The sequence below is a fragment of the Neodiprion pinetum genome, chromosome 3 (genome assembly GCF_021155775.2).
Source record: "Neodiprion pinetum isolate iyNeoPine1 chromosome 3, iyNeoPine1.2, whole genome shotgun sequence".
Taxonomy (NCBI): Eukaryota; Metazoa; Arthropoda; class Insecta; order Hymenoptera; family Diprionidae; genus Neodiprion; species Neodiprion pinetum.
The window spans coordinates 32179730-32205813 of NC_060234.1; the positions used below are offsets into that span (position 1 = coordinate 32179730).

Consider the following 26084-nt stretch of genomic DNA (forward strand, 5'->3'; position numbering starts at 1 on the left):
ACAAAAGTAAGATCGTCAACGACTTTTTAGTATGTCTCCGCGTATTTTGTGTAAATTTTAAAAAGATCTATAAAGCGCTTCTCGAGATATCGTGTCGAAAAAAACACGTTTGAAGTTTTGAGTGTGGTTCTGCTATTGTTGCGAGGGTAAAGAGCGAAAATTTTCAACTTAACCTTTGGTCCTAAATTCCATGGCCCTCTGTAACAATGGCAATTTCATGAGAGGTCGATTTCCGTTGCCTGCGAGTAATTCTTTTTGCAATTTCCAGCGCTCGAGCACGTTTCATACAAAATGTCGTAACTATGTCAATTTTATAGATATCAATATGAAATTTGCAGGAAACATTTTCAAGACATGAAACTTTCAGACGGAGTAACAAAAAATCGAGTATTCAAACCTCTCCAGGTAGATAAGCCTCTTTAAGTGAAGCCGCTATCACATCTGTTTTTTATTTTTTTTTATTTTTACCTTTCTATTTGATAATGCGATGCAACGTCATCGGCGATTTTTTTAAAATTATAACCACGATCGGTTCATACTTACCGACTTTGTCTAATACAACTAATCGGGATGTGTTTGACTTTCAATACATGGTTTCGCAGTCTAGTGGGTTGATGCATTGTTTGAAAATAAATGTCTTCTAAAATTAGGCTCAAACCCCAAAAACCGCTTATCCCTGTTTCGAGTCGTGAAAATAATTCGCGACGAACATTCGGCCCAAGGGCATGTTCGTGACAAGTGCCGCTCGATGAGGAGCCGACCCCTCAAAGAGCGTCGTGAACATTAAACGCCGGAAGTCATCCACCCTTATTCCATCAAGAGTATGATAAGGCTCGAAGTGGCAAGCGCCATTACAAACACGTCGCAGTTGGATGCCTTTTATACACATGCGCCTGCATTAATATTCTGAAGCAAAAAATTAAATTCACCCGTTTACTTGCTTTGTACAGTAAAATGCATTAACGGAATTCCTGATTTATAAATTTCACCTTCGCGCTAAATCGCAAGGATCAATCTGTATCTAATTCAAAACATGTATATCTGTTCAGGCTGTTCTACAAAATGAGATATTCAATCAGCATACTTTGCATGAATGGGTGAATTGACAACCAAGCCGACGAATAAGGATTCGCCAGTAATTGTAATTTCTCATTTGTCACAGATAGCGTTTGGTGGTACATTGCCAGGGTTGACTGGTAACAATGTTTAGGAAAGGGCGGTTAATCTACGATACATCCTTAGTCGTCGGAAGTCAACAATTCTCAACACCGCAATTTGCCACGCACAGTCAACTATGCCGTCAAACAATCGCGTACCGAGGAAACCCTAACTTCTCGGCGCACCCCGCTAGACATTCTTTGCAGTATAAAGCGATCTACACGCGTTTGCGAATTCCTGTCATATGGCACTTCAAAGTAGAGAGGTCGAAGCTTGTTTTGGCTATCGAAGCAGCTAGATGTTTAACAGGGATGCTCGAAATTCATCATTTGATATCGGTGATTTATCAATCTCGAGTATATTTACTCGAGATCCAATTGAGGTGATCACGTAATCAGATTTTTTTTAAACACCAATTTTAAGAACGCTAAGCACAAGAAACACGTGCCACGTCCATTTGGCGAAAAAGAAAGACGTGTCAAGTAAATTACAAATATTTCGAAAAGAAAAAATGTTTCGACGTTAATTTTCCAATTGGTCGAAATTACTCCAAGCAAGGATCATTTGCAAACATTCCTCGAATTGATCGCTACATTTCAAGTTGAAAAATTGGTACTTTGGATCACGAGTGATTCATTAGTGTTCGGTAGCGTGGGCTCAGTTTTTTCTTTACTTCGTTTATAGAGAACCTTATAGCTGCGGTTCGTTCGCGGTGCGACGCATGCGTGGGCTCACCGTAATGGGCAGGATCGGGTGGTTCGAACTTTGTACGTGCGGGCTGCTCGAGGTGAAGGGGGTGGGAGAGCGGAGCTTCAGCCGAGTTTATAGCCTTGTAGGTATCCATGCTCAGTCGCAGCGTGATACTAGCTACCTTCAACAAGTGTGCTACTACCATCTTCGCCTGTTACCATTTAATCATCGTCCGACCGCCCGACTCTACTCAATATCGAACGAAAAACTAAACACCAATTTCAACTGTGACAACGAACGGAAGTATGTGCTCGCGTGATCCATTTGCCTACTCTTTCCGACACGGACAACGATCCGCGGACGGTGACTCGGCGATTAAAATATATCGGGCCAAAACAGAGTGATCAACACTGATACACGTGATGATAATAGTAATAACAACAACAACAACAACAACAACAACAACAACAATAATAATAACAATAATAATAATAACAATAATAATAATAATAATAATAGAAAGATTAACTAATTTTTCAGGAAAATTGGTCAAATTTCATTATTTTACGTTTTAAAAACAAACTCGGCGTTCATATTTCACGAGATAAGTCGTACGGGTTGAGGTTGTGATAACAATAAATCAGTTACGCGATTACTCGAATAATATTGATAATGAACTCGATGATATTTTTTCAAATGGATAAAAAGTTATTAGACCATTTTTAGAGAGCAGACTATTTAGTGCTTCGGAAACAGCTGACTTACATCTGGTCTGACCGGGCGGTGGGGTAACGTCGTTTGGGGCAGAGCTTATATGAGGAACTGCATAGACTGCAGCGCGGTGATCAATTTAAATCTACATCAACAGGTTATCCGCCCTGTGAGAGTCATTTATTTAACACCATTTCTGCCATGTGTGCTTTTCCATACAGATTTACAGTCCACAGACTGGAAATTGTATCATTGGTTGGCTCGGTATAGATTTTCAGCAGTTACCAGCTGCGAGAAATTCTCCATACCACTGGTATAGCAGTGCTAATTATCACGTGAACATTTTGGCAGAGGTGGCCGGTCAATCAATCATCTGTTTTCATCAAGCCGAAATTGCCGCTTTAAGGACATGCTGGGAAACAGTAGGGTTTCCTTTGGATCATTAAAAACGCATTAAGCCAAGAAATCCCCCGGCAGTTGACAAGGCCACAGATATTTAATTAAAATTATTATAATCCCTATCGAAAATTGATCACACAAGTGAACTGCAGACTGCTTGACTACAAACTCAACAATTTTTCTTTTCTGCCGGGGCAACATCGTCAAGGTGACACATGACTGAGACTAATCAGCTCATTCGGCAGTGTCGCTCGCTCAAAGAAAAACCACTTTATGTGCGAGAGTGAGGTCAGCCTACGCAAACCCGACATCCATCTCTGTCAATCTCCAAAGATGAAACAACCAACATAAACACAACATGGAATATCTATGTTGAGTGCTCAGCAGTCTTCCCCTCGCATCTTGAGCACTTACTTGGTTTAGGGCAGACGGAGAGCCAACCAAACCCTTGAATTCAGACATCTAAAAATCGGAATGTGATTTCACCAGAAGATAAGAATTTACGATGCTCTTATCCAGAACGGTCGACCATAAAATGTGCCGTTCGAGGACCCAACTAGTACGTGATGCAACTCTTGTGAATTTGTATTATAACGCAAACTTGACGTGCCGTGATTAATATTTAACTCGAGGCGATAAAATTAAAGTTTGCACGATGAGCTCCGTGAGAAGAACAGCGACCGCCAAAGGCGGCACTGCACGTCGCATGGGCCACGTGCTAATCGGCTCGTCCCCAAGTGTGAGGAATCTGTCACCAGGAAACATCGGACGAGACAGCAATACCGGTTCCCCTCTCCACTCCAGGTCCAAGTATGAATTGAGAAGTGTCAGCTTTGAGGGATCCAGTAGGGTGCTGCCATGGACAACGCGGTGAGCTTTTATTGGATATATTAATGTGGAATGTCTCCTTCGCATGAGAAAGGTGTACGATAAGTGTACGATGTTCATGACGAATGGAGCATGGTAACAGATGTCAGTGAACTTATTTCCTTACCGTGGTTAGTGGGTCAGTTAAGGTCATTTTGACGACGAAGCAGTCCACGGAACTACCACCGCATATTTGACCGGATGAGCACCGCGGTTAATCCTTCGTCTTCGGCCCTTTAAATGCCAGTGTACCCGTCACTTACAGCCGCATCGTCGAGCTTTTCATCTCCCTCGAAACTCTCGGGAAATTTCGCTTAAAATATGAGCTATAGCAAGAAGCTTCGGGGGACGTACTCCTTTGTAACTTCTCTGGGAGAGATATACGTTATACTTAGCACGTTTCTTTATGAGCAGAGTAATTTTTTAGCACTTACACAGTTGTTCATTTAATTCCTCTTCTCTTGTTTTTCGCTCACTGCTCTTAAACTTTCTGCAAATCTTCCACATTGTCGGAGTTCGGGTAAATGATTAAGGAAACTTTTCGGCGCAAGACGCGAGTCCAACCGAAATTGCGTCCAGCTTTTTCAAACTTTTTTTTCCTAGAACCCTCGGCAACAATGAACCGTGAACTAGCTCTGCTTGCTAAGTTATAGTAGGTTCTACTCTCAGAGGTGAGCCTTCAATCGTGAATAAGGCACCCTCAAGGATGCTCCGCGATATTAAATTTTCATCAACGTGCATTGAAACCTAAATCCGGAAATGCCTCTGTCAGGCTGGCCGAATGGTTCAAATCTGCGCAACTGTGCATGCGTATGCATCGGACTGAATACCAGCACACGTGTGCACCTTTCATCATAGAAACCTTCAATACTAAAAGGTTCAGTCCCTTTAGCAGCTACACGAGTAGATATTTTATCGACTGAAAATTCTTTTTACCAAGTTGCGAGAAGTCATCAAAAACTGAAATTTAATGCTCCAAATACTTTTTAGGGCTTACAATTAGCCCAAGCGTTGTCATTTCCAAAGACATTTGAGATTATGTAACCAAACAACGTTATGTCACCAATATCACCATTCTTGTAAACCATATATGTTGAAACATCAATGATTCTTGTTTTATCAATGATTCAATGACTTATCAAGAAGTAAGGAAAAACATAAATATACAGACGTTAATACGTATACAGGTGATTCTTTATTGGTAGAACTTCAGTGATCAATATACACATCAGTACAAGAAGTCTATGAATTCATTGTAGTTTTTAGTCTCTGCATCACAATATAATAAGCAGACATAATTTCCAATAAATTGTTTAAAATTGTAATTAAGAGTAGTGATTGAACGGTGAAAAATGAGTCCATTACTTTGTGAGTGCAGTGTTCATTATTATCGCCGTGGATACTCACAATGGTGTACGTAATTTCTTTCCGCAAGCGATTTGCAGCGATCATTAGTCGCTCATGACGCCGAAAGCGATTACTTAAAAGAGGCACGTTTTTACCGTATTAAAAACGTATGCATGTGTACGTGAGGTGATTTCAAAGGTTCCGCAAAAGGTTAGTACCTAACAACCCCAGTCGCAAATGACATATAAAATATTTTCTTATAGTTATGGTGCCATTGTGGCATGACCTCGTGTATATTTCTTTTTTTTTTTCTCTGCCTCGTAAGTTATATATCTCGATCGATCTTTGCTGTTGACGTATGATTCGAGCCCCAGACTGGTTGGTTAATACTCTGTGTATAGTGCCGAAAGCGAAGCGAAGTTGAATTACAGAAAAACGGATAAAAGAAATAAATAAAATTGTACAAAAAAAAGTAAAAATATCACCAAGTTTCTCATTGCTGCCGTTTCATTCCTAGTGCCCTTTCAGAGGTCGTGAATTAGGGATACGGTCAGGTGGCAGTGATTTGTAGCCCGAGGTACTTTGTCGGATCCCAGTCAATAGAAGCTATACGAAAGTTGGCAATAGAGGGGCGCCAATGACGAGTCCTGATATAAGGTACTGACCAAGCTACGACTGACCTTGGCCTGGTAAGTTTTCAACACTTCTGATTGGTTTGAGCACGGTCTTCAATCATGCTCTTTTTACTTCGGAGTGTTAAATGTTACACGTTGATATATATATCTGCCGTTGAGGTTTCTGGTTGTAAGTCTGGCTTATGGAACTGCTGCTAGTCGAAACGGGTGGAGATTAAGTCAGTCCCTGATGAAGAGGAAGTGGGTGTATGGCGCGAACCGGGAACACGGTTACTAGGGGGCTCCCACCGAGCCATCGTGCCAGTTCTGTGTTGTTTAGGCTACATATCATCGCCCACCTGGCACGGTCCCAGCTGAGGGTTGTTTTCCTCGATTAATCGAAACCCGCTGCAGGTGCGAGAAAGCGATGGGAAAATGTTCAGCCCTGTAATTCCATTCAATTCTTGGAATAGAATTAGCAAGAGTATGGTCCCGGAGTTCTTTGGCAAGGCTTTGGAAAAGTTGACAGTGGTTTTTAATTAACGCACCCACTCCCGCTCTGACCGACAATGAACTTCACAATTACACACAATACAGATCCGATCTTTAAACTAACTGCTTAGGTAGGACTCCTTTGCAAACGGATCCTTTGCAGATCCAAATCTCGTCACCACTACCAACCCGACATATCACTGTGGTAGCAAACTTTGGGGGAAGCAAAAACGGATCTTAGTTCCGCTACGTTCTTTGCTCGGGTAAACTTTGCTGCCGTATTTGTAGTCTGAACGCAAATATGCCAACACTCTGTGTCTTATATTATATCTTTCCAAATGTGCTTATAAACTGCCGTGGCCGTGATTTAATGCTCGCCTAGGTGACCGTGTATTGATTTAAACGTTGAACCCTTGTAATGTATAAAATATTTGTTAAGGTGTTATCTTTCTCATGGAATATCACTATGTTTTGTTATACTTCCAGTCCAATTTCTTATTTGAAGTTTGCTTCGATATTATTCATTTTCTGTTTTCACTTTACTCAGTTTCTCACTTCGATTCGTCGAGCAGTGGTAGTTTATAAGTCGGAAAATTACCATGCCACTCTTAATTTCATAATTGTCTAAATTCACGAAAAAAGAGGTACCTGTATTTTGAGAGAACTTCTCTTCTCTTGCCTCTTTGGAAACTGATTTACAATTTCTCTCTGGCAGGTGGCTTTGGGGAATATACGCAAAGAACGGGAGGGTGACGCGAGTATCCTGAATTCGGAATCAAAGTCGTCCGACGTCGTAGAACTCTACTGGGATACATATAACAATATAACATGCTCGCGACGTGTATAAAGTATAACACACAGGGTGTGCACGGTGATTGCGATTTGTTATCAGAGCGGTAGATAGACGTTGTTCAATTGAATTCACGAAGAACATATACATTCATGTGCTTCATTTGTAAGATTGATCGCAAATACAAGGTTTTTGCGAAACTAGGTGCTACTAAACTTTTCTACGTTTGCACCTTAAAGCCCATGTTCAGGTCATGAAAAGTATATTCGCGGGTAGACTTAGAGCTGAGAAATTCTAAACCTAATCTTCTTTCATTTCATTCAACATTTAAATCTGTGTATACATCGTGCATGGACTGAACACCCTGTATATAAAAGAGGATACCGTTCCATTAGGCCCAAGAGACTGCCGCAAGCAGTTTAAAAACGTTGATTATTCACTTCATCCCGGTTGGCTTCTATCCGAATTGTCCCAAGACCTCATCTTCGAGAAAAAGAGCGAGAGAAGTGGGAAGGGGCGTAAAACGAATTCATTTTGAATCGAGCGAATCGTGGATACGTATCGGGGCTTAAAAACTAGGGCTGTGGGCATCAGACGAAAAATTGATTGCTTAAATATACCTCGGGCATTTGGTAGAGAATCGCTCGGAGGATCTGATAACCCCGAAAATTTATAACCAAAGCTTGTACATTTTCATGACTAAACGACTGAATCCCAAAAACCTTTGAATTACTGGAGGGAGTGGATGGACACAGTCGGATACATTGACCACGCTTCACCAGAAAGCGGAGGTTCAAGGAACCGTGTAGGGGTTTCAATTGCTCGAATTCTCAAGCTCTTCGGTAACCGATTACACGCCAGATTGAATTTGAAAGTAAATTTCTCGGAGGATACGAATGTGCGATTACTTTTCCACGGTCTTTCAATATGCGTAAAAACGGCAACTGTTCATGTCACAGAAATAATAGATGAAAAAGAAAAACACTTGTCCGAGCCTCTCTCATGTCTACAATTTCTCGGTGGCAGACAACTTTCATTCCCGTTGAACAATGACCTACTGCCGTGTCATCCATATCAACTTCAGCTTGCTTTCTGCACAAAGTGAAAACGAAACAGCAGCGCTTGTGCCATAGCCACAGCCATATCTACTAGCGGCCAAGGAAATCCATTATTTCGCCAGGAGCGCACTTCCATTATACCTACCGAAATGAGGCAGTCCTCTCATTATCATATCTCCGTCTGTACAACTCCCTGAGTCCTTGCGATAAAGCACCAGCGGGATTCGGAGCTTGGCTCTTAGTTCACTCTCAAGGAAATACGCCTGCAATACGTTTTTATAGAAGAAATATTATGTTTTTATACATCTATTCATCAGAATTAAAAAAAAGTCCAGAAAATGTGATTAACGGAGGATGAATGGGGGCAGTTAAACCAATCGGTTTATCTCGCCGCGCCGCGGCTAGGTTAAATGTAGGAAACAGTACAACAACTCGATGATCTATTGGCCGCCACAGTTCAGTGCTCTGAAATCCGATCGGATAAAAAAAAGTTGAAATAAAATCGTTAAACGACGGTCCCGCAGCTCTAGATGCAAGACGTACCTTTGTTCGGATGTTGGACGCTTCGCGGTTCATCTGGGCTATGAGCTTCCATATACGTATATGCCTACGTATAGATAGGTTAAACGTAGAGTTATAGCAGGCTAGTCAGTTCCATCCGGGTGAGTTTTAATCTCCAGCGAAACTCGTTGTTGGCTGATCTATACCTTCCTCCACATTCGTCTCTCCATTCACTCGACGTGTCTTCGGTCAAGGATGTGCGAGCACTCATACAAGCGCGGGTATTCCACATTTAGCGAGATACGTGGTCTGGCCTGGTCTGCTCTATCCTCGGAGGGCCTTTAATATCACTATCCGATAGTGGCTTCGATCCAGAGAAATAAATACCCGTGACCTGGCCCGAAGGGAATATCGGACTCCCAGTTTCGCGGCTTTTTACCCTTTTGCTAGTTCAATCGCGTTTGGAAGTGTTCATATTCTCGGCACGTTCCGAGCATTCGAAACAGATGATACAGCACAATCCCCCATATGCCATTACCCTTTGCCCACACTTCGAAATCGATGCACTTAGGCCATATTGTCAGCGCATTAAATTGAGCTTATCCGCCGCGGGCCAGATCGGGGCGGTTAAATTAAGGTGCTAGTGGTCAAGTTACGAGGGCTGCTGTGACCGCAGAACCAAAACTTGGGACATATTCGGTCATAGTTTTCCAAGTAGCTGTCCACCCCAAAGGGTGAAGTGTCAACACTATATTACAGTTACAGGAAACTTCAGCGAGAGAGAGAGAGAGAGAGATTGGGGTGAAGTTCTGCTCAGCTCAGCTTTATAATGTCCTTCAAACAGTTTCCGACCAAAGCGAGAGAGCTTTCTGTGTAGAACATAGACCGCAGCTGTGAGCAAACTGGCGTGCGGCAAGGATATTGCAATACAAATTGAATTCAAGACGGTGCAAGCTCGGCGAACGCCTTTCCGTAAGCTCTTCAAACAACACCGGTCATACAGATTATTTAAACGAAGTTGTAATGGCGTTAAATATATGTATACATAAGTCGCTTTGTACGATCATCAATCATCACTAAATACGAGGCTGTACTTGATATTCTCGGTCGAGTCAACAACGACCGAAAACACCGAACAAAAAGCAAGAAGTAAAGAGAAAAAGAAATGTTATTTTAATGAGCAGGCCTTGCTCTCATAATCCGTTCAACACACATTCGTGACGGTAAATAAATGTCGAATATGTTTGTAGTCGAAACAGACTCAGGCAAGAGAATAATCTAACAAAGTTAATAATTTAGTAGCTTAGAAATAATAACAATAATAACAACAATAATAATAATAACAACAATAACAATAATAATTTGCACAGCTGTAGTCGCCAGATTACGTTATACACTTTTATAACCAGCCGTGTACACGCATGAATTTTGAAAACGAATAAATCAGATGTTCAGCCGCAAAAACTTTCCTCGCCGAGCATTATCGTTGCTGGTATTGCAGAAAGCAAAAACACAGTCCGAAATGTGTATCGTATACATTCGTACCTGTGGTTTATTTCGGTAAAGAAACGAACCAAGCACAGCACCATCTCGCCTCACGGCCACGGTTGGCGTCACGGAGTCCTAGAACTTTTGACCCACATATTACTGATAAATATTCACATTCTTGCTCTCACTCTCATCTCGCGTGTTTCTGCATGGCTGGGATGAGGAGGTAGCGGGGTTTCAGAACGCCAAAGTTTTAATACCTGTAGGAAATTCCGTTAGCCTTAATCCTTGACAAGTTCGGGCAGATGCCTTTGAGGGCCACAGCGCACGATCCCAGACCTGGTCCCCAGACGCCAAGACCTCAAGCTTGCGCTAATTATTGCGTGAGCTTCACTCGACGAGAAGTTTCGCCGAATTCCCATTCGCTATCACGCAACTCGAACGTATCGAGCCCGCGGCGTTTGGCGTTGCTTAATCGGATCGTCGGCTCGTAGAGAAACGCAATTGGGCAGCAGGACGAAGAGGACTTTTTCCTACAGTGAAAATTGCGTTCACAGGACTTGTCCATGCTCGGGTGACCGAGGCCGAAGTAGCTTATAACGATCGTCCAGCAATTTTCGTGTGGACTAATCGCAACGTGCGTCATTACTCGACCGCTGAGGACATGCGAATGTGTATGCCACCCTTTACTAAATCGTAAATCTTCTAATAACAACGTTGACTCTACGATTTGCCGCTTCAAAATGATTTGAATACGCTACCTATACAGCCATCTGCGATACCCTTTTTCAATCGTTATATATTGGAAAAAAGAGACGGTTATACGAAATTAATGAGATTACGTGACGCTTCAGTGAACTATTATATAACAAACGTTCTCCAGTATCCATCTTCCTGTTTTATTCGTATACGCAGTAAAACGGAGTTATAATTCAAAAGCCCTGAACTGAGTCGAATTTCGTAATCCACAGTAAACCATGCGCGATTAAACAGTCGGTGATTACATGCTTCTGAGTCAAGTCTGTAATTGGACAGATATCTTTTCTTTTTTTTTTTTTTTAATCAGAAAAAAAATTCCGTCCGCAAATATTATTAAAAAATGTTGTATTCAAATATTCCTGCGGTATTAAGAACCGAGCCTGTATGTCTTTCTTAATATTCATATTATGGGGTAATCGATAGATGATGTTTTCAACAAATCGATCGTCCTCTGGACTTTTCATAAATTCGTCGAAGATTAAATTACCGTGGCAAAATATGTGAATTTTATGAAAGTTTCTCGATCGAGCGCGTAAAGCCTCATTCAGCTGTAATGTATTCAAATATATTCATCGATCAATTGAATTCACCGAGTTTTTAAATAACTCACGAGTCGAGGGAAATATGAATTTCGCGCAAGTGCGAGCTTGAATTATTCTGAAAAAAGTGCATTTCGCTAAGAAAATTATACTTTTTACCATATTTCCATAAAAGCTGTAGCCACCCGCGATAAGAGCTTTACGTACCCCACTCGAAGCTGCACGGGTGACGTAGCGAGAGCGTTAGACACCCGATTAGTCACGTGTCCAGCCACCCGGCAACCTGGACCTAATCCTGTCCCGCACGGTCTGTTAGGTATCTTCTTGATGTCGAGAAAGAGAAAAAAAAGGCTGAAAAAACCATGCAGTTGAATTGGTGCCATCGTCTCTCTGTCTGCATCGGTGTCGTCGTGCCGTCAAAAGCAAAGATTTCAACTTCAGCACACGCTGTTCCAGTGGCTCGCGAAACGGAACGTGAAAGGTAATATTATATACGCGTGCAGGTAGAGGCGTGTTACTGTCACTCGTGGGCGTTAGCCTGGCCTGCACCCCTTTTCATCTTTCACCCGAGAGGCTAATTGCGGTTGACGCCGGAGAATCCCATTAAAGTTTTTTCTTTTTAATTAACAACCAACTCCCAGCATTTCAGGCCTGGACTCACACGTATGCACGACTCGTATGCCTAATTGAAACGAAAACTGGGACCACATCCGGCAGTTTAGCCGATCCCAGCTACACACTCGCATTCGTTGTCTAAATCCTCGTATGAACTGCTCCGCGCATGGCTAAGTAGTCCGTTAACAAAGTTTATACGACACCTTGGAAAGGGATACTTTTTTGTTCAAGCGCTCTGGGGAATTGCTCCAATAACAAAACCCAGAGTAAATTATGTAAGGGGGGTAATATGAGGTGAACGACAAGACTTGTGGGGTCGATCAGTCAGTTGAGTATCACCCTCACTTTTTTCAAAGGGGCCATTGACGTCCGTCGCTTCGACATCGACGTCGACAGCTCGAGAAAAACGCACCTCGAGAGAAATATCCTTCAAATTTATCACGAAGACGATGTCTGCGGGCATAGGTATAGATGATCGCGATGACAAGAAGGATATTTGCCACCAGGGATTCAAAAGCAGAATATGCTGGGTCAGAGGATGTGGGGTACGCTGAACAAGGGTGCTCTTTCAGGTTATCCAGGCTATTTTAAATTTCAGACGCGTCTCGGCGAATCATGTGAGATTCGTTATGCTAGACGCGGAATTTTTCGATTGCCCGTTCTCCGCGTTGAGCAAGAACGGGTTTATCAAGCGACTCGCCATCCGCCTTTTTACCTCCCTCAAATGTAAGGATCCATTGAGCTTACACATCGTATCTTGAGCACGTGACCATATCAAGGGACCAGCAGACGTTTCAGATAGCATTCCGCCAGAAGGAAGATCGGGCTTTCTTCGAATCCCGAGGACTCCGGTTCGGTTGTGTTGACGCTGGATATTTAAATCGGGTTTTGAAACCGTGAGGTGGTACATGGAGCAAGAAACATTTTTCAACGGGATTCCAGCGCGCTCTTCGTGATTACGTCGCGTCGTCTGAGCGACGCTTTGCATTAGCGTCATCCAAGATACGTTTTTCACGAAACGTGTTTCATTTGTTACGCGTTGAGACGTTATCAAACAAAGACCTTGTATTGTTTGGCCATTTTGCATGAAAGGAATACTTATGTAAATATTGCATTCGCAGGTCGACCCCTTGAATTCAGGCTACACTCAAGCGCTTTGCTTCTGTACAATTATATAGCGAACGTGATTTGAATGAAATTCTCGTCTTCAATAGCAGTGCTATTACACGCTGGTCGTAAAATTCATCTTAAAAAGTGGTTTCACTACTAATTCTACACAACTCCTATTCTGTTTCCCAGTATCTGGTGCGAGGATAGTGCAGAAAAAGCTTGTACTAACATTGCCTCGTCATTCGTATCGGAAGATTAAACACCATCAGTGAAAAAGCCTTGTAATCAATCAGTCACCCCTGAGCAACCATCGAATGTATCGTTTGTTGGGCACTCAAGGCGGTGTGGGTCGATCGCGATTAGATGATCGATCATCTTGACGGACCTTCTTCAGGTGCGACGGTCCGATTGGTGTAATCCACGTTCAGCGATACAGTCGCCAAAGTCGAGGGTACTGGGCCATCGGATGCCGAAATTTGACAACGCAAATCGCGAAGAAATTATAGTTGTTTGACTTCTCTCAACGTTAATCCTATCCTGTCATTCACTCATCGAAAATGACGTTGGCCTACTCCTTCTTGAAGGCTTGTACGTAATTACCGACCCTTGATATTCACCTTTCCGGTAAATGTAATACTCGGATGTCTGCGTCATAATTACAAAGTCACAGTCCACCATTTCGTGAAATTCGCTGAAGTAACCAGTACTCCGGTTACCCCGAGTGAATTCACACGTTCAACTTTATTTCCCTATACAGCGTCACGACAGTACGAATTATACCTCTGTGATTCATGCACGAAGTAATTACATTATACACAGATATAAGATACGGTTAAGGAAGATCCTGACATCGCGGCTTTGTCACATTAGTGGAAAATCTGCACAGGCTGCTATATATATTTGGGGACAAAAGTTGGCAGGTCGCGGTCCAATTTCACAAGAGAGGCTTCTGTTTCGTTCTTCCCTTTGCCGTCGGTGGCCATTATTTCGCGTCATTTTTCCTTTTTCTGACCGTAACGCGATTCCCATGGCGCCGCGACTTTCTGCACGCCCGATCGAGTGGAAGTCAGTAGAGCTCGAGCGCTTCCGATTACTTTGCCCGGCGAGTCGCCGCTCGCGGTAGCCCAAATCCGAATATCTACACGATCGGCTTCACACGCTCAGCCTATAGGACCAACGATTCCACAACGTCGACTTCACCGGCATAACGAAGCTATAGCGACACACCAGCTCAAAGCTTGGGTCGAAACTTGCCCAAACGAAAGGGACCCAAAGAAGTGGAACCAAAAACGTGGATACGAAAGAAAGACACTGAATCGTTTCAAGCTGCTTCCACGTTGGATGCCGAACCTCGAATAGATTTCTTGCTACATATCTCAAACTTTGAAACGGCGAAAAGAATACAGTTAAGGTTAGTGTACCATTTATTGACACGTATAGACCCAATTATTGTTCCTTTAATTTTTTAAACTATGAACGGCACAAATTGTGAATTTCTCGATGACTAAAAACAATTCCTAGAGGGTTAGATACTGTAAATTTATTTTTTGATAATTTTAGAACTACGGTTCATACATATACGACCGAAAAAGGTCAATAACTAGGATAGGGTCAATACCTGGTACACTTACCTTATGCGAGTATCAGGGTAAAGGAGAAAGTGAATTATCGGAAGGCTTGCAAGAAACGGTGGTAAATTATTACAACCGAGAATATGAAAAAAGTTTTCAAGAAATAAGCCTATTAACACTATTCAATGTTTGAAGTACTCTTGAAGGTGAATTTATGGATGAAGCCAGAAACCAGGCTCTGTACCTATCGATTTATTTGCGTCAGGAAAAAGTCGTGTGATGCTATCTCGATTGTAGTTGCATAGCAACCTAATAATTAAATCTCTTTTTTCTCCGACATTTTGTCAGAAATCGAAACAGAATACTTCAGTTCTCATGAAGTTTCAAACAAAACGTGAACCATGTCCATGGAGGTCATACATTTTCACCGGCATTAGTATAATATATTCGTATCTGATAATACTTAAAATTATACTGCAATCAGTTACAAAATTATTAGTGTTTTACTTAATGACGAGCGTTACTCAACACCAATTCAAGATCTAAAAAAGTAAAGAAAGTAGGAAGTCCAAGATCGACCATTTTGATAACTTCGTGAACGCAGCTAATTATTCTCGTAAAATATTAATTTCATTTCAGGTCGGTGAGTCACTGAAATATAAAGGAATTAGTATGTCGGTTGAGACCTTCTCACTATGAATAATTAATCCCCTGCAGCGTTGAGAGAAATAGCGATCGAATCATCCTCAATAATTTATAGTACAGCGAGTCGCGCAGACGTGCGTGAAATCGTCTATTTCGACTTGCCAAAAAAATGATCGGTTGAGGCGAGTTGAATAAGACGAGACATCAATCTTCGAGCGGTCAGACTTTTCGCTATATTCAAACACAAGTAAATAAAAAATCAAGAAAAAAACAACCACGATATAAGAAGATCGAACGATGCATGAATATGAAATCAGGGTTGTTTCTATACGAACTATTGCTACTGAAATTCTCGGTTTAATTCATTTCTGTCAACCCTTGTTCACAGCGAATGCTATCAAAATTCGGACTTGGGATAAGTCTCGCTTTGAATGATGATCGTAAAGTAGTACGTATTGATATTCACTTTCAGAATTTAAGGCTATTTGAGACATAAAATTATACAAGTAAATTTAGCGCATCGCGTACCGTGAATGCATAATGAAATTCTCCGAGCTTTTCCTAGCACAATGGTTCAAAAAGTTTCCTTGATTTTGATTGACTCCGGCTGTTTTTCCGGTCCGTGAAACCTGTAACAACTCTAGGAATGTACCAATCTAGTTTTTGTACACAATAGTGAAGCCCAGCTGCTTTGCGATATTGTACCACGCGAATCGAATAGTTCTGAATCCAATTTGAATTGATTCACATTCCGAAAGTTGGCTCGGTGCCGGATTAGCTGCCACGTACCCTCGTCACTTGATTAATGTTATACTAACCAAGAACAACCGCCGTCACGTGCGTCAGTAATTACAGGTGTCTGCATGTGTGCGCCCAAAATTTCTATCGCGACAGCCAGAAGCGATCCGTACTTGAATACGTAAACGGTTGAATGTACGCTGGTTCAAACGACGCGGTTGCAAATTGAAATATTCAAGTGATTACAATTCTATTACGTTATGAAACGATCAACAATTCGGTATGCAGCATTAAACGTAACCATAGTTACAAAGCTGAGAGTTTTTTGCTTCCCTCGTACGTGCGAGCTTTTGCTGCGAAACGCTTACCATTTCTCCTACTAGACACTTGCGTGCCAGATTCTGTAATAGCGCAATGGGTTACGGTGATTACGAGTAACGCCAAAAACGGGCTCCCCCTAATTCTAGTATGCTAAAATTAGTGCAGATATACCTAGAGAAATCCTAATCAAAAGTAAACCTGACACCAGAACAAAGTGCCTGTAAGCCGTAGCCATCAAGGTTCAAATTACAACCCTCGAATACCATGATAGAAGGTTTCGTAATGATGTTACAAACAAATTTGGTAATTATACATATATATCGCATGAGGCTTCGGTCTGCGAATCATTTCAGCCACCCTAGTCTGAAACTGATAACATTTGATACTGTTCGTCGTCAAGTCTATCAGAGATGATACAAAAATCTATGCAAGAACAGGTGATGTATGTTGAAAATATATTAGAGTAGAGTATGTGGTGTCAGGGATAGGGTGTTTAAGGATTCATTCATTCAACTTTTCATTCAACAAAGATACTTCACAGTAAATTGCAATCGACAAGAATATAATAATTTCACCGATAAGAGGTAGCATAACTTTTTCGTTATGTTAGAGTTAATAAGCTTTAAATTCTCACATCTAAGGGAAAGTAGCGGTTAAAACAAGCGTTGATTAGCACTCCTTCACGAATCCGTGGTATTTCGAAGGGAAAGGCTAAACGGTCTAATATTTTTCAACTTTATAGCATTTACACAGATTAGGGAGAGTTTTGTGTAGGAGACGAGCTACATTCTTGAAATTTAGTCACAGAAATTCAGAAGCAGAAGTTTGAACGCCCGTAGAAAATGTTAGTCGAGAGCTTGCAGAGCATGGAAGTGTCAATTAAGCGGGACAATTATCCCTTCAAATTTTATTCACTTTCCAAGAATTGTGCGTGGGGGGATTGAATGACCACACACCATTATGGTACCTCAGACGCATTCGAACTTTTCGGTTAGGCCATCAAGATTGGCAAATTCAATTAAGCGCTCTTAACCAGGTCAAACTCACTCGCATTATAAACTGGAGAGCAACAGATATCGTGGAATCATTATGACTGTATAATTTGATCTCCATTGAATCCTTCGTGGCGTATGATCAAATTGCGTCGACAAATTTTCTATTCTTGCGGCTATTATCACGGATTTCGATATACTTAATACAAATATATCGTAAAATCTGTCGTCGTAAGAAAAACTTTGTTAGAGATGTTCAAAAGATGAAGTAAAGTTCATAGGTAGACGAAAAACGGCACTGGAATATCGCGTACCCACAAACTTGAGCTATCTTTTCAAACTCTTTTCACCCCGAACAGTGAAATGTGCGAAGTAGTATATTGTGTCACTGGTGAGGAAAGTGGGCGACTTCCGTTGAGTGCGAAGTTTGCAACGTAAGCCGCAAAAGCTAGTGCTGCAATCGTACGAGTACTAGTGTAATCACACGAGTCAGATATCGCCTGTCCGCACGTGTGACAGACGCCATTTTTTTCAAAACCTGTAAAGCAGATTTTGATTTCAAAATGACGGAAGGAGCCGTTGATAGCGTGTATTATTTCTGTTAAGTAACTTATGCTGAATGGCACGATGCGTAAAATTAAGTTGTCCGAAAGCGCGCATGTGTCAAAGAAAGTCCTAGTGTGTAAGATCGAGCACTGAGGCTGTGCGTATGCGTTAACGTCATTTTATCGCACTGTTCGGAAATGGGGCACCTTACGCACGGTCCACAGCCTCGGAAATCGAACTTTATACGCAGACGTTGGAAAAAATATATGCTGGGGTGAATGTTGCTTGCAAATCTGCAGTTGTTCGGAATACGTAGTGAAATGTGTAGAAAAATTAACGAACCATGATTTCGCATTTTTATGGAAAATTCTTTCGCTTCTTTAACCTTCACTGTTATAAGATAAATAGGTGCTTACAGAAACAGTCAATACCGACACTGCAAAAGTGTTTTGAAATTATTCCATAATATTAGCGAGCAAAGTATACCTACCTATACAATGTTCAGTAATAAATATGGATGCAACAGAGTTTCCAGCCGCAAAATGGAAAGGCTGGTCAGGGGATGGGAGAAAGGTGTGGTGGTTTGTACGGGGGAATCTGGTGCGCGGTATATGGAAGAGAAGCGAGTCAACCGATGATCAAAGCTTCACTTGTTGAGCGGCGAGGCGGGTGTTTGTCGAGGTTTTGTGCACGTCGTCGCACTGTCCGATATCCCGTTATACCCAGGCACACTAGGTGAGGCTCGTTGAACGACCCAATGATCCCCTGCAGAAGCAGCAGCCTATCGACGGGGCATTTCGCAAACTCGCGCACCGCTTCTTCATAGCCCCGCGTAAAAGCTCTAACGAGGGCCAAAGGCCGGGCTCATATCGGATGGTGTTGGCGCGCGAGAAACACGTCGTATTTAGCAGCGAGAACCGCTAGGGCTGTACGTGCGGTGCACCCATGTGAACCGGCATACCTGTATTGAATAAGTGGAGCATCAATTCTTCGGGGAGATTCTACGTGTTGCAGGAACGGAAAAGCGACAATGGAACTTGGCAGAAGGAAGTTAGTCCAGCTTGTACGTGAGTGAGTGACAGAGGCTATAATGATGACGCCCGAAAATTCTCATTTGATATGCTTTTATGGTGCGACTTGAAACTACAGTGTAAACTTCCGGCGAAACGTGCCTCGGCACATCCCAGAGGAAACAACTACTCTGAACTACGTTACCAACTTCTACGCGTATAATCATACCGGATGCTAAAGTTGGGTTGCCTCGACACTGACTACCAGTTTTCGGTCCATGCTGAAAAAATTGCCTGCAATCATTGGTGAAATTTGATGAGAACTGTGAGTTTTAAGAAGGAACTAACATATTAAGATAATGAACTTTTGATCATTGATATTCAAAACTGGCAAGCCGAGTGAATTTTTTATTCGCAGATAGTGCTCGACGTTACTTAAATAACCTACTATAAATTCAAATTAACCGGAGAGTCTCGACCTGGTTTTTTGTTTGTTGATAACAGTGACCGCAATATAACCTTTTGTAAATATAAATACGCGGAATACCTGCACACCAGTTGTGTTCTTGCAGAAGAGACGTCATAAATCAAGTGCTGAATTCTGTGCAAAAAATTCGTTTGGAAAACTGAACTGCATTAATCAGCGTTGCTAATCGCACTTGATGTACGCTGTTCGGGCCAAGATTGTAATTGCGTATTCCAATTTCAAAATTAGTTAACTCGTCTTAAGACAGAGGTTCATTCTAGTTATAATCCTACTCTTAACCATATTGCAGAGCTGAACAGCCATTGCCGAGTTAGTCCACGTTAAGCATCAACGATTAGATCCCTGTTGAATCAACCTGCAGTATCCCAGCAAGATAGTTAGAACAGATATCGCTGGAGGCCGGGAATCAAGGAGCAGGAAGTGGTGGTATAATCTCCCAACGTATCCTCATACGTGTAAGATATAATTAACGGAAGTAGAGCGCCTCCTCAGGGAAGTGCAGAAAGTTGAGAAATCCCGTTTCATTGCCTCGGGTTCGGCGTTCTCGTTTCACAATCAGTCAGAAATTCGACCCGGGATCGAGCCAACCGCTGAATCTGGAGAATCCCGTCCGGCAAAATAAGCTTTCGTCACGAGTGAGGAAGTCACGGAAGAGCAACTCATGACGTAAGAACCCTCGGATCACCTACGCTTGGAATGGACCCAGCAGCAAGAGTGAGCCATGCAAGGAAGGCATCTTGTCTGCCGAGGGTGATTCCGGTGCCGCTGGTTCCTCTGCCCACCGGAACCGGAACCGGGACAGCTACCGAGCATGGAGTGATAACCAGATGGGGGAGCATTGGAGAGTTCGAAAAGGGCGCAAAGGCGGGTCTAATGGCGGAGGAGGAGAGCCCCTTGAGGAGAGCCCTGACGTTCAATGCTCGGGCTAAACGAACGGCCAGAAGTCACCGGCGACGGAGCGCGGTTGCTGACATTTTGCATCACCTACACCAGACGACATTGTCCATCGCGGTTTCGAGGTGAGTACGCCTATGGAAAACGCAACTCCACAAGCGGCACCGATGTGCGAGATCGTAACAGCGGGCAGAGTTTCCGCTGCTGGTACATACATGTATGTCTCCCCTTTATGGTCTGTTTACGGCAATCCGCAGCCGGAGAATGAAATCTTCTGCTGCAGACGATGAATAACCTGCAATCCTCTCTGCAGTATATCCCGTATCTTTGGAAACACACGCCTTCACCGCCAGTCTGTTAAGCGCCTGTATTTACAGTCAATGATTTCACGTTAAGCTGCGCTTGATCTTGGAGCGTGGTACCGAATGCATTGTCAGGGCCTCGGCGCAGATCAGCGTATAATTTCCGCCTAGGAAACTCCGAGTGCTTTTCAAATCCTAGATATTTCACAAGCAACAAGTATAAGCGTCTTTGAAGCCTGTAGGATTCTCTCGTATTCAGATCACTTGGGAGCCGTGAAAGGATCCTATTGTTACATACATCACCTACACTGTCAGCGCTCCGCTGCAGCTCGGTGAATATTAAAAATCTTTTGTTATCCCGAGTGAAAACATTCGCTCGGAAAACAACGGAACCGAGCATCTTTTATGCATATATCCGAGTACGAGTTGTGCTATGAGAAAAAAATCAATCACCAAGAATGTTACGAATTCACACTTATATAATTCTAATTGATTCGTACAACTGTACTTTGTTCCTTTTTAATGAGCAAAAAATCTCGACGAGAAACTTCATGAAGCCCTTTTTTGTCAGATCCGCATTTGGAATTATACGTTTTTTTACTACGATAAAAAACTAGTAACCCGAGGACTCGCAGCAAACTTTTGCCTTATGTTAGTGAGACGGTAAATTTGATTAAAAGGATTACGGTGATGCGACAGTGAAAAGTTACAGTAGATACACAGGCAGTTATTGGAGACTTTGACATCGGTGGCGAAAAGAACACCTCGTCATCCTGCAGCATTCGCCAGTTTTGCATTTCGCATATAAGCATTTCTGTAAACAAAACGGCCATTTGAACGTTTTATTAATAAAGTTGAACCCTCGTGTTTGAACACAATTCGAATAGGTAAATTAACGCAAATATTTGCCCCCGACCGTTCGAGGTCGATCCATTTATCCGTCGCGTCGGATCTACGAATTACCACAGAATGTTTTCACCGACATGCTGCTGATCCGTGATTATTCACATTCGCACTCAAGACTCATGTAACGAAACTTCTCCCATTACATCATGAATCAATTTCCCTCAAAGAATCGTTAAAAAATAATCCTACGAATAGTAGCAAACTTATCGATGATTAATTCCTCGCACGTACACGAATTACCATTTCCCTCTATCGATCGTCAAATCTGTTATTCTCTTCTTGGCTAGTTGAAGAAAGCACAAGTTTTTCCGTGTTTGATGAGTAGACGAACGAGCGCAGAAATACTAAACGTACGAAACGGTGTTTCTATCGTTAGCAACGAATCGACGGGCGGAATTGTTTTAGTAATCAATGGGTTACGATGCGGCTGCCGTTGAAAGTTGATGACTAGAATATTCTTCTACAGAAAATTGGTGTATCGAATTGGTTACGTTACTGCACCACTTATCTGTCGAAACTAACCGAAACTAAACGACCGGTTTGATTGGTATCTGAATTGTATCGAAGGAAGTACGCAGCTAGGTACCATGAATATCGGTCGCTAACATGGTTCGGCGAACAAGGAAGAATTTCCATAAGAAAGAACGTAAACGCTTTTGATAACTTAAGCGCATCGACAGCTGTGTGCGAAGTAATCTATTGAAATAACGTTTATTGTTAACCAGGTTATGTTTATCCACTTCCTGCAGCGATGTTTCCGAATAACTGTTTATATACTGTCATGTCAGCACAGGATCGTCTCCTGCGTAACTTTTTCTCTGTTTTGTACAATAATTTCTTTCATCATTACTAACAGTCTGACTCAACTGATCAAGCGTGGCGGGCAAATAAAATTGAACGATGCTCGGTATATTTGCAGGTAACGAATACTTGGATCGTGGATAAGCTAGAACGAAGCTGCGCCGGACTGTGAAAGTGAATATCTCGTGCAAATAGAACCAATCAAAACTAATTGGATCAGTGTTCGATCACATCAAATTGTGCCCCTTAAATTGTAGGTTTACCCGTCTCGCGGTCGACCGGTCAAGCGTAAATCTCTCAAGGGGAAACTGAGAGGCGAGAATCTCGTCCGAGAACTCGCTCGCATGCAAATCCTAGCATTCCACAATGAACGTTAAAACTTTGGGTATCAAGAAACCCGAGCTATACAGTCGAGAATGTCTGGACTTCGGGATTGATCTGCGTGTAACACGAATAGTAAGAGTTGTTATGTTTAACGAGAAAAAATTTCATCGTCGTGATCTGATTTAATTCTAGCATAAACGCAATGTCATTTCAATTTCGTGGTAAAATAAAATTACTCGGGTATTCAAGAGCTTCTGTGAACCTGCTGAAGTCTAGATAAGAAATCGTACAGTCAGGGCTGGAATTGATTTTATGCTACGAACCCTTCATTTTCTCATAACTTTAATTAACGCCGATGGTCTGAGTGAAAGAAAATTTCCAATTACAATATTCACATCTTGTATCGCCGAGTTTATATTACATCGCAATAATTGGATTTGACGTCTTGCGCGCTCCTTGTACTACTCCACGATTACGGAGTATGAATTTTATGATACGCACACGTGCCTGTGAAAGTTCCTGATTCTACTCGCGCGCATTCCACTGGGAAAATGTTTCATTCTCCATCTCGGCTTCAAATTAAATGAAATAAATTGTTCCCATACATGGTGGTATTATTTCGTATTCGGAGTATGCATGCGCAATTATAATTCATATCGACGTCATTAGCGCATAACAGCTAACTGACAAGATTTTTATCAATAATTACAGCAGAAGTGACACCAAACATGTATAATATGTATATAGAGACCCGTTGTAATTTGTGGTAATATTGGCTGCCTACGTGTATGTGAAGATATAGTCGAACAAGGAAATTGCGTCCTCAAAAACCCTAGATTAGAGGATATGAGAAAGACGGGAACTGTAAATTAAACCTTTCACGTAGCGTCACATTTGGCAGAAGGGCCAGGCTATCCATTATATGCCTATATCATTACCGGAATATCTAATACTCATAAATTGTCACAGGCACCCGCATGGCTGTCCGAAATGATTATTCTAAGAGCCACCGATTATTTCTCCATTTTCCTGATTCATTAGCATAGTCGCAATAAAGGTAAACTTGAACGATGCCACCGACGAACTCACACGCACGTTCGCACAGTGATGCGGAATTTGTATTCATGGAAAACCGGGGTAAATCGTGAAGGAAATATCTGCAATCTGTGAATTGGGTAATTGGAGACTTGCCCGAAATTCTGAGGACAAGACTAATGATTTCGATGCCGTTACAATGGACTGAGAAAACTTTTTACCTACAGGTGAACCTTGCGTAAAATATTTTATTTGTTATAAGTTGATTTGAATTCGTCACGAACAGAGTATACTTGGAATAAGGAAGAAATCAACTAACCACAAATTAAATTTTTGTAGCTCTGTTTGAATGAAGTGAAATTATTTCAAGCAAAATAAAAAAAGAAACTGAATGATTTCATTTTTCACTTGACGATAACTAAATATCCGCATGAGAAATAAGTGTTTTCTCTGTAGGTATAGGTTTATCCAAATTGGAAGGATATTACTGCCACTGACAACGTTTACCGTATACCTACAATATTGCAACGATGCACCTTTTAATTACTTTACTCGCAAAGAGCGCTGTCGTAAATGATACGACAATTCATAATAAGAATAAACAAGTCTGCAATGGAATTTCTGGCGTCCCGTCGTCCGAAGAACGGCACGTAACAATGTTTGCACAGAGAAGTTGGGAAGACGCAGAGGTGTTTTTGCCAGTAACACACTCGAGTGCTCTTGTACCCTTTCTAAAGATTACACGCAATGTAGGAGAGAATAATACATTTTACGCGGAGAGGAGAAATTTCCGACATGACCATAGTGTAAATTAATCTGCAACACGTAAGTATGTACGAGTACACGGCACCATCTTGGTCGGGTGTTAAGGAGCTTGCATTACACGTTTTCCCTGTCAGCACACTACAGGCCGAAGCTGATTTCCCGTGAAACGTTCCTCAACGTTATTTCGTGTGTTTATTTTATAACCGAGAAAAGCTCAAAGGGTCGACGTTACGTAATTCATTGCCGCAATTACTCGAATACACATACAAAATATATTGACAGAGGTTCGAACCAACGTGACGAGCTTACGCGCGATGATCGATCTCTGCGCTTGAGGATTCCGGTGTAAATTTTGACCGTGACCTCTCACGTAACTATCAAAAGCCTGGTTTTTCCCGCTCTTAAAATTTCAAACAGGTAGACAAAATCCAATCACCGTTATCCAAAGTTGGCAGATTTATATCAATTCCGCTGATCCGTGATCTCAATTTATTCCCGACGTTTTACTCCCAAGCTACCGTGTCACGAACTTGGAATTTCGCCTATCGAAACAGCCACTCGAATTCTAGTGGCTTTCCCTGGCAGTTTTTCACTCGGTTTCCACAAATGGTAACAAATGGTGGTGAACCGGTGCCAATGTAACGTTCGTCAAGTTGAGTCCAATGTCACCAAATTCGATTTCCGCAAATTGATAGATGAAATGATACATGGATATATATTTTTCAAATCTTACAACGCAGCGGAAAACTTTTCAACGTTGAACGTGATGGATCATCCTCTCGAACCCGCGTTATATTGCTGCTACACGGTTGCCGGATCGGTGCAGATTATTATTCGCCGAGGAAAGTTTTCTCACTTAGCGTAACGGATGGTTATGGGCATTATGTTTGCGTAATGCAATTTATCGGCATCCATGCAGGCTATAATGCATATTTGTCGTAGTCGATGCTAGCGGCAGCCGAGCTCGTAATCGCGTCGCAGCACATCGTGTTAATTTATTATTTTAGCATATAACTAGCACTATTAGTATCAGCCTGTGTATGCACCGTGTGCATATATTACGTTTATAATATTAGGCAGCAGCCATGTAGCAAATTGGGTGACCTTTATTGCTTTAACGGTTTAGACTTCACCTTTTGCTCGATGAAGCAACAAATATTCTGCAATGTTGCGCTTCACTTTGACCCCCCATATCCGTTGAAAATAAAGAATTCGTTATTCAAACGCGCCTGTGTAACCGTGTTTGAACTGCTTTTATTTGAAATTGAACAGAGCCCCATGGGGTGCATCTGTACTTCGAGCTACCGCGATGAAATTTTTTTGAGATAAAAAGCACACGCGTACTAACGGATGTTTGATTTTCAACCCTCCCTCGACGACAGAAAGTTACATACGGGTTTCATACGGCTTGTTTCTATTTCTGTTATTGAATTGCAGCGCGATTTACGAGACTGAAAACACGAATATGTTTACACGTACCTGATCGATACAAATATTGTGTAATAAATGAAGTAGCTAACCATTTTCATTAGAAGGAAATTTCCCTGGAGAGTTGTTCTTTTAGACAGAAAGTGATTTAAGACCGAAGGTTGAACTACGTCGGATTCAC

General features: G+C 42.0%; 1 protein-coding gene across 11 annotated transcripts in view; it reads left to right on the forward strand.

The window, feature by feature from the left end:
* LOC124215650 (GTPase-activating Rap/Ran-GAP domain-like protein 3) overlaps window positions 1-26084 on the forward strand; it is a 63140-nt gene that overhangs the window by 1108 nt on the left and 35948 nt on the right. For 2 of the 11 annotated variants that reach the window (XM_046619282.2, XM_069134860.1), the window contains exons 1-2: window positions 18839-19286; window positions 19738-20467. The exons of 2 other annotated variants lie outside the window; for them this stretch is intronic. In XM_046619282.2, coding sequence (XP_046475238.1) covers window positions 20145-20467 — 323 coding nt within the window. In that variant the 5' untranslated portion in view covers window positions 18839-19286; window positions 19738-20144. Of the gene's footprint in view, window positions 1-2366; window positions 3829-18837; window positions 19287-19737; window positions 20468-26084 lie in introns of those variants that run through there. 7 more of the 11 variants (XM_046619281.2, XM_046619291.2, XM_046619280.2 and 4 more) reach the window with 7 other exon arrangements.